General features: G+C 41.7%; 1 protein-coding gene across 1 annotated transcript in view; it reads left to right on the top strand.

Moving 5' to 3' along the window:
* Positions 1-6,830: 6,830 nt before the first annotated feature.
* The window catches only part of LOC102813630 (calmodulin-like), an 18,810-nt gene continuing 15,635 nt past the window's right edge, over positions 6,831-10,005 (top strand). Inside the window, exon 1 of the mRNA XM_006874093.1 lies at positions 6,831-6,916. Within this exon, the coding sequence (XP_006874155.1) occupies positions 6,831-6,916 (86 nt within the window). The remainder of the gene's footprint in view (positions 6,917-10,005) is intronic.

Below are 10,005 nucleotides of genomic sequence, written 5' to 3'. Positions count from 1 at the left end.
AAAAAAAAAATTTTGATAAAGGAAACAAGGATAAATTGCTACAATTTGATGACCCTGACCTATACTCATGGAGGTTGTTGTTGTTAAGTGCCATCGAGTTGGTTCCGACCCATAGCGACCCTAGCAACAGAGCGGGGAGGCGTCTTCACACCAAGTATCAATGCTATCCCCTCTGTACACAGGGGCAGTCAATATAGACACTGGCTACCTAAGATGAGGGGGCGATAAAGGCACAAAGTGACTGACTTACAACAAGGTTTCTAGAGGGAGTTTAGTTTAAGAGTGTCGGTGGGGGGTGGCGGGAGAGTCCCCACTGAATAGTGTTCATCTTGTCTAGATGGGTCTGGTGAAAAGCGATGCAGATAAGATTCTTATGATCCAATAGTGAATAACTGTTATGACTGATTGTGACTGTCACAATTATTAACAAAAACAGGGGATTAGTTAATCTTACAGTCCAGAAACAGAGGACCCTAGGACTATCAAGGGAGAAGAGCACACGCAGAATGCAGGACCTTATCCAGAGAAGCAGCGATAGCAAAGATGGAGGCAGAGATGGGGACATGGAGAGAGGGAGCAGCTGAGGACTCTAGATTCATGGAAAGAGAGGGACTAAGAGCTGGTGGCCAGGAGGTAGACTTACAGAATGTGCCCTTTGGAGGTGTAAATTATTATATATTCCTGAGAGTTTTGTTTTGTTTTTGTTTAAAAAAAAAGTTAAAGTGAATAGAGAGCAATACTGTGAACTGATGGTCCATGGAGGGGATTATAATCATTGTAATGAAACAAGGTGTGTGATTTGTTGGATATAAAACTGATGATATGCCCTGTAAACTTTCACTCAATCCACAACAAAAAAAACCTTAAAAAAAATTTTTTAAATTGAACATAAAGTAAACATATTGAGAGGAGAGCAATGGTTCTGTACAATAAGCATGGACTTCAAATCACCAGCCACTGCGTGGGAGAAAGACTTTCTGTTCCCACAGAGATGTATACCTTCAGAAATGCTATACAGGGTCACTCTGAGTTTAACCTAACAAAACTTACTGAATATAGATCATGGATTGGTAGTAATGGAAAAATCATTAGCAATGGGGGAGGGAAGCATAGAAAGAGTAGAGCTATCATGTTAAAGCTTTATGTTTACAATCGTCCACAGGTTAAATGTTGTTGTAATTATTAAGTTGTATAATGTAGTAGAAACGGCTGCAAACTGCAAGGTCAGCAGTTCGAAACTACCAGCTGTTCCGTGGGAGAAAGATGAGGCTTTCTGCTCCCGTAAAGATTTACAGCCTCAGACCCCCTGTATAGGGTCGCTATGAGTCAGAACCGACTCCATGGCACCTAACAACCAACAACCAACCATAATGTAGTAACCACTAAGAACTCACCAAGAAGAATCATTCAGAAGAAAAGAAGGAAGATAACATAAAGGCTCATCACAAGAAAATATCCAAATACAAAGAAAAACAGAAAAATCAAAGACACAAAACATTCAAACACAAGTAGTAAGGGAAGGTGGCAGAACAATGAACAATGAATATAGGGGGATTCTTAGGGGAAGGGATGCACAGCCTAAACTGGATAGAGGTAAAATAGTGACTTATACACAACCTTGAACAATAGTGTTCTGGGATACAGGGATCAAGACATAAACTGAATGGGTAAAGGATGAGAAAAAATGTTTTATATTTGTATTGCGGATATTGGTTTCCCCTGCTTACTATTGAAAACCAAAATGGAAGAATACGCTCAGCATTTCTCAAGCTGAGGGAATTGAAGAAAAAACTTCAAACCTTGACTTGACATTTTGAAGGATTCTCAGGGCAAATTATGCAGAAAGCATCAAAAGAAGATGGAAGGATGGGTGAAAGGTGACATTTTGAACTTCTGCAAAGATTTACAGTCTCAAAACCCTATACAGGGTTGCTGTGAGTTGGAGCCAACTCAACAGCACTTAACAGCAGCAATGACAACCCTCTGCTACCTTCTGTCTGCTCCATAGTTCTATTAATAATAAACAACTCTAAAATAAAATAATCAGTTGGAAGGTGAAAAGGAGAGTAAGAGCTCTCATCAAAATTCTCACAGGACAGTCCTTGCTACCCTAGAAAATCAGCAGATGCTTTGTGGTGATGGAAAAAAATTCCCCAGTGCAGCTTCCCTCGCCTTTTTCTCACCAATACAATTTTCCATTTTCTCAGAACTTCTTTATAATAAATATCTGTGATTATCCTGTATAGTTCGTGAAAATCTATCAAGATTACCCTTTGTTGTTGTTAAGTACCAATGAGTAGGTCCCAACCCATAGCAAACTTGTACAGGGTTTCCAAGGAGCAGCTGGTGAGCTTGAACCACCAACCTTGAAGTTCAAACCGATTTTGCAGTACAGCGCATTAACCCACAGCCCCACACAAATCTCCACAACTTCTGAGATGATCTCTCTGCCTTAAATCGAACTGACCCAGCAGATCCCCTTGGAAGCCACCGTTTTAACTGAATCTTGTTGTGAAGGCACCTTCATGAGACTGGCACAGGGAGGGCCTGGCCATGTTTCATTCTGAGTCAAACCAACTCAATGACAACTCACAACAACAAATGAGCCTAAGACCAAAGTGTTAGTAAGAGAGCATCTACTGATCAAAGAGGCATGTTTAAACAAATTTTGTTTTGAATAAACCCATGAAAGTACGAATTAAAAAAAAAAAAGATGAAGGGAATACACAAAGTCGCTGTACCAAAAAGAAATGGTCAATGTTCAATCATTTCAAGAGGTAGCATATGATCAAGGTCAATGACCCTGATGGAGGAAGTCCAAGGTGCATTGAAGGAAGTGGCAAAGAACAAGGCACTGGGAATTGATGGAATAAATAGTGAAATCTTTCAAGAAAGTGAGGGTGCACTGGAGGCACTCACTCATCTATGCCAAGAAATTTGGAAGACAACTACTACCTAGTTCACTGACTGGAAGAGATTCATATTTGTGCCCATTCCAAAGAAAGGTGACCCAAAAGAATGCAAAAATCATTGGACAATTATCATTCATATCTCATGTAAGTAAAGTTTTACTAAAGGTAATCCAAAAATGGCTGCAAACATACATTGACAAAGAACTTCCAGAGGTTCAAACTGGATTCAAAAGAGGATGTGGAACGAGGGATATCATTACTGATGTCAGATGGATCTTGACTGAAAGCAGAGAATACCAGATAAATGTTTGTGGTGAGTATGTGCCGTGGAGTCAGTTCCAACTCATTGCAACCCTGTGTAGGGTTTCCGAGTCTGTAAATCTTTACGCGAGCAGAAAGCCTCATCTTTCTTCCACAGAACAGCTGGTAGTTTTGAACTGCTGACCTTGAGGTAAGCAGCCTGACTAGTAACCACTATGCTACCAGAGCTCCTACTACGCAAAGGCTTTCAATTGTGTGGCTCATGACAAGCTACGGACAACACTGCAGAGAATAAGTGTTATGGAACACTTGATTGTACTCATGAGGAGCCTGCACATAGACCTAGAGGCAGTTGTTCAAACAATACAAGGGAACATGGAATGACTTAAAATTAAGGAAGGAGTGCACCAGGGTCCTATTCTTTCACCATACTTATTCAACCTGTGTGCTAAGCAAATAATCCAAGACGCTGGATTATATGAAGAAACAAGTGGCATCATGATGGGAGAAAGACTTGTTAACAATAAAAATCTATTGTAAAAGACAAAGATGGTCACTACATAATAACAAGAGGGTCAATCAAGCAAGAAGACACAACAATTGTGAATCTATCTGTAACTTATCAACAGTGTACCAAAATACATGAAACAAACACTGACCATTATGAAAAGAAATATACACAGCTATTAAAATAGTAATAGAGAACTCCAACACACCACTTTCAATTCTAGACACAGCCTCTAAGGGGAAGATCACTAAGAACTTAAATTGATAAGCCAACTGGACCTAACAGACATATATTTAGACACTCCATCCAACATCAGGACAATATGCATTCTTCTCTACATTTCATTATAATATTTGACTTTGTCTTCTCAAACTGCCCTTTGAATTTTTCTGTTCAGGTCTTTTACCTCCTGATTTCTTCCATTTGCTTTAGTATCTCTAAGTTTCAGAATCTCTTCTGACATCTATTTTAGTCTTTTCTTTCTTCCTTCTCAATGATCTTTTGCTTTCTTCCTGTATGATGTCATCCCACAACTCTTCTGGTCTTTGGTCATTAGTGCTTAATGAATACAATCTTTTCTTCAGATAATCTCTAAATTCAGGTGGAATGTGTTCAAGGTCTTATTTTGGCTCTCAAACACTTGTTCTAATTTTCTTCAGCTTCAGCCTGAACTTCTATATGGTCTGTTCCACAGTCTGTCCCTGGCCTTGTTTTGGCTGATAGTTTGGGGCTTTTCCACTGACTCTTTTCACAGATGACGTTAATTTGATGTGTGTGTTCTCTATCTGGTGAGGTCCATATGTATGGTCACCTTTTATGTTGTTTAAAAAAGATACTTGCAAAGAATTCACTTGTCTTTCAAAACAATATCAAGCAATCTCCTGCATCATTTCTACCACCAAAGCCTATTTTTCCACTACTGATCCATCCTCTTTGTTTCCAATCTTTGCATTCCAACTGCATTGTAATTACCAATAGTCTTGATTGCATATTTGATTAATTTCAGACTGAAGAAGTTGGTAGAATTCTTCAGTTTCACCACCACTGCATTTAGTAGCTGGCACATACTAAATCTGAATAACAGTGAAAGTAATTAATCTTCCTTGGAGGCATATGGATAGTATCCTATCACAAACAGCATTGTACTTCAAGACAGATCTTGAAATGTTCTTTTTGATGATGAATGCAATGCCATTCTCTTCGATTTGTCGTTTCTGGCATAGTAAACCATGGGTTCCGAGGCTCACCTGTTGGGTTTGAACTCCTGACCGTAGTTCCTTAGAAGAAGTCAAAATTGGAATTTAAAAATCCCTAAAGTCACCAGGCTTACTGGTCTGATAAGAGACCGGTGGAACCCTCAAGGCTATGGCCTTTAAACAGTCTTCAACCCTTCAACTGAACTCATCCTGTGGGATCCATGTGACAGGTCTATAAGGTGAACAACACTACCAGGGAGATACGCACACTATTAACAAACCACCAAACAAAACCCAAAGTGCAGGCATTTGCCAAGAGATGAAGCTTGGAAGACAGGAAGGTATTGGAAAGAAGGACAAAGGGAAATGTAAACACAGGGAGAAGTGGGCAGAACACTGTTACATTGTGAGGATTGTGATCAAGTCACACAACAAACTGTGTATACACTGTTCAAAGGAAAACCAATTCACTCGAACTTTTCACCCAAATAACAACAAAAATTCTGATTAAAGTGTGGGGTAAGAAGTCTCTAAAATGAAAAGGTAAATAAATTCCTAGAATCAAACAAAAATGAAACACCACATACAGAATGTTTTTTTGGGATCCAGCCAAAAACAGCAGTCTGAGGGAAAATTATAACAATAAATGTCTACATTAAAACCAAGATCCAAAATCGTTAACTTAAACTGACAACTGGTACAAATTGAAAAGAAGAGCAAAAGAACCCAAAAACTACCAGAAAAAAAAATAGTAAAGATCAATCAGTGCAGAAATAAGTAAAATTGATGATAGGAAAAGAAAACACACACACACATAAATGGCAAATAACTAAATTAAGACATGCAACTGGTAACAGTATGTCACATCTAACAGAGATAAACTCAGAGTGAATACTATTAACGATTGGGCTACAACTGTTCATAGTCTTCCGGTATCGGAAAACATGGATAAAATTGACAAATTCCTAGAAACGCACTACCTACTCAAACCAAGGGAGTGTAAGAGCTCTGCTAGCGTAGTGGTTACGAATCAGGCTGCAAACCTCAAGGTCAGCAGTTGGAAACCACCAGCTGCTCCGCGGGAGAAAGATGAGGCTTTCTGCTCCCGTAAAGATTTACAGCCTCGGAAACCCTCGGAACCGACTCCGCGGCATATAACAACAACAACAACAGTGGCTCGACAGAATAAGCACTGGACTGAGAACCACAAGGTCCACGGTTCGAGTACGTCAGCCACTCCGCGGGAGAAAAACGAGGCTTTCTACTCCCGCTTAGATTTAAAGCCTCGGAAATCCTACACAGGGTCGTCATGAGTCGAAACCGACTTGACGGCACGTAACCACCACGACAACACCCAAACTAAACAGAGGTAGAAAATTTTAACAGACCCAATACAAAAGAGTTAGAAAATGTCAACAACGAACTGTCAGCAGGAACAAAAAGCCAGGATCAGATGGCTACACTGGAGACGTCTACCTTCTCGCTCACTCACTGGGCCCCCAAGCACCTTACTCACCGACCTCCTCCACTTCCGACCCTCGGAGCCCCCATCACAGACCCCCAGGCTTCCACCCTACACAAACCTCTACTCCACAGGCCCACCAATCGCGGGCGCCGGCCTCGAACCTGATCCCCGCAAGCCTCACCCCAGGCCATGACCCGTCGGTCACACGACCTAGCTCCAGCACTGACCACCTCCGAACGTCCGCCTTCTAGACAGCGACCCCACAGGGCTGGAATCAACAAGCCCGAATCGAAGGGACCGTCCCTCAGCAAGCTCCCTGCCCCGCGCGCCCGCCCAGCGCGAGCGGCCGTCCCTGGGGAACGCAGCAGTTGCACGCGGACTGGCGGCTGGGGGCGGGCCGGGGTCCATGAGCAGTACCCTCCTTCCACACTCACCCCTCAGGACAAAGAGTAAGAAAACGCCTGCCGAAAGCTTCGGAGGTCGTGCGAATGCGCCTGCGCGAGAGCAAGGGTCCTTTCAAACCCTATTTCCCAGAGCACCGCGCGGCACGTCGGCGTTCCACGCGTCTGCAAACGTCGGTCGCTTAGAAACGCTGAGGACGCCTCAAAGCCGCACAGTTGCCAACGTTATGAGGTTATGGATGTGCATTTGTGAGAAATAGAAAAATTTAGGATAAAAAGAAGGCCCTGAGTCATTTAGATGGTTAACTAACACAAAGGTTGACGGTTGGAACCCACGTGCTCTCCGCCCACCCCACCCCACCCCCGCAGCCTCTGAAGAAAGATCTGGAGATAGGAAAAAGTAGTCATTGAAACCCTTATGGAGCACGATTCTACTCTGACACAAATGGAGTTCCCAAGAGCGAGAGTCAACTAGGACGCAACTGGTTTTGTTTCTCTTCTCCCATTTTTGCTCTTCAATCTCAATTCCCCACACTCTCAGTCACCAACAGAGGCTACCTGGTTGCCTAACCAGACCCTTGTGAACCTGAGCCACCCCTTAGTGTATGCAGAGACACTCGGACCAGATTGCAGCCCTTGTTCGTTTACTATCACAAATAGCTAAGTGAGTACCGAGAGCACCCAGAAGCGTCACTTGGAATCACATATATTTCTCCCTGACCCCAGTAGTAACAGGGGCTTTTACTTCTCATGATTGTATACCACCACAGTTCCTCTCCAAGCTTAATGCCGCCTGCACACAGAATTCCAAAGGGGCTGGGCACTTGTTGTTAAGTGTGGAAGAGTCGTTTCCAACTCATACCTATCTTAAGTACAACGGAATAAAACACTGCCTAGTTCTATGCCATCCTTTCATTGTTAGGTCTGAGCCCATTCTGTTGCCACTGTTATCGATCCATCTCATTGGGGATCTTCTTTTTCACTGATCCTCCACTTTTCCAAGCATGATGAAGCCCTTCTCCAGGGACTGATTCATTATAATATCATGTCCAAAGTATGCAAACAAAAATCTGACCATCCTGGCTTCTAAGGAGCATTCTGGTTGTACTTCTTCCACACAGGTTTGTTTGTTCTGCTGGTAGTACTAGGTACTTTAAATATTCTCCTCCAACACCATAATTCAAATGCATCAATTCTTTTAAGATCTCCCTTATTCATTGTCTAACTTTCTCATGCAAATGAGGCGGCTGAAAATACCACAGTTTTCATCAGTCAGACTTTAGTCCTCAAACTGACATCTTTGCTCTTTGTAATTCTCAACAGATCTTGTGCAGCAGATTTGCCTAATGTAGTTGTTGTTGTTAGGTGCCATCGAGTCGTAACCGACCCACACTAACCTTAGGCACAGCAAAACGAAACACTGCCCAAACCTGGGCCAACCTCACTACTGTTGCCAAGCTTGAGTCCATTGATGCCGCCACCTGGCCAGTCCATCTTGTTAGGGGTCTTCCTCTTTTTCTCTGACCCTCCATCTTACAAAACATGACGCAGTAAGTCATTTGATTTATTGACTGCTGCTTCCATGAAGGTTGATTGTGGATCCAAGCAAAATGAAGTCTTTGATAACGTCAATCCTTTCTCCATTTATCATGATTTTATTTATTGGTCCAGTTCTGAGGATCTTTATTTTCTTTACATTGAGGTGCATTCCATACTGAAGTCTTTGATCTTCTTTAGTATTTTAAGTCCTTTTCACAGTCAGCAAGCAAAGTTGTGTCATCTGCATATCTCAGATTGTTAATGAGTCTTCCTCCAAACTCTTCTTCATATCATCCAGCTTCTCAAACTATTTCTCAGCAAACAGACTAAGTAAAATGAAAGGATATGACCGTGGCACCAACTTTCCTGATTTTAAACCTTTCAGTTCCTCTTGTTCTGTTCCAATGACTGCCTTAGTCTATATACAAACTCCTCATGAGCACAATCAAGTGTTCTGGACTACCCATTTCTTCATAATGTTATCTAAGGCTTGTCATGATTTACACGTTACCGTTGATTTGGTTCTGACTCATTGCGATCTTGTATAGAGTTTCCAGGGATCATCTGGTAGGTTTGAACTGTCAGCCTTGTGGATCACAGTCCAGTGCTGATCCTACAGTGCCATACCAAGATGTCTTCCAATTGGTTGGCCAGGTACTTCTTTTCCAAATTTTTTGTCATCGATGATTGAGTGCCTTCAGTGCTGCGTAAGTTTGTTGAAAGTTTCCAATTGATATTCCATCATTTCCAGGACCCTTGTTTTCATCTATGCTTTCAGTGAAGCTTGGACTTCTTCCTTCAGTATCATAGGTTCTAGATCATATGTTACCTGCTTAAATGGCTGAATGTGGACCATTTCTTTTTAATATAGTGATTTTATGTTTTCCTTCCTTTTAATTTTTTTTTTAACTTTTTACTGTGAATTGTGTGAAAGCTTAGACAAGATCATCAGTTTTACATTCAACAAATCATACACTTTGCTACATCTCAATGATAACAATCTCTCCATGCAGCATCACTTGTCCCCCTTTCTCCCTGGGGTTCATAGTTCCATTCCATCCACCTTCCCAGCCCTTCTCAACTTTGTCCGTAGGTAAATGTTACCCTTTTGATTTTGAATGATTGACTACTCCATGGTAAGCATACCTTCCATGAGCTGTTGTCCCCCCTGTATACCTATCTACTGCTTGACTGAAAATTGGGTCACAAAGGTGAGTTCAAGACCTGAAACATGGTGGAAAGTGATATTCTCAGGTTCCTGAAGTCTCTTTCTTACCAATAAGCATGGACTTTTTTTAAAATAATTTTTTCATTCTACATTTTCTGCCACTCTATCAGAGAACTTCTAATGTAATTCTTTTCAGTACAGTTGGTAATGGTAGCTGGGCACCATCTAGTTCTTCTGGTCTCAGAATTGTGGAGACTGATGTCCACATGGTCCATTAGTCTGTTAGACTCACTGATTCCAAGCGTCTTCATTCTATCACTCTTATTTCTTCTGCAGATGAAGAAACAAATAGCTACCTGCACCTCAGACGGCCGCTCATGAGCTTTTAAGATCCCAGACACTACTCACCAAACAAAGATGTAAAACATTGTCTTTGTGGACTATGTTACGCCAATTGACCAATGTGTCCCCTTAGACTATGGTCCTGAGTCCCCAAGTCCAGAAATTCATTGCTGTAAGATGTTTGATAATATCTAAGTTTTCTTCATTTTGCCT

This window comes from Chrysochloris asiatica, unplaced genomic scaffold (genome assembly GCF_000296735.1).
Source record: "Chrysochloris asiatica unplaced genomic scaffold, ChrAsi1.0 scaffold00261, whole genome shotgun sequence".
Lineage (NCBI taxonomy): Eukaryota > Metazoa > Chordata > Mammalia > Afrosoricida > Chrysochloridae > Chrysochloris > Chrysochloris asiatica.
The sequence above is the reverse complement of the archived record's forward strand: the minus strand, read 5'-3'. Positions and strand labels throughout refer to the sequence as shown.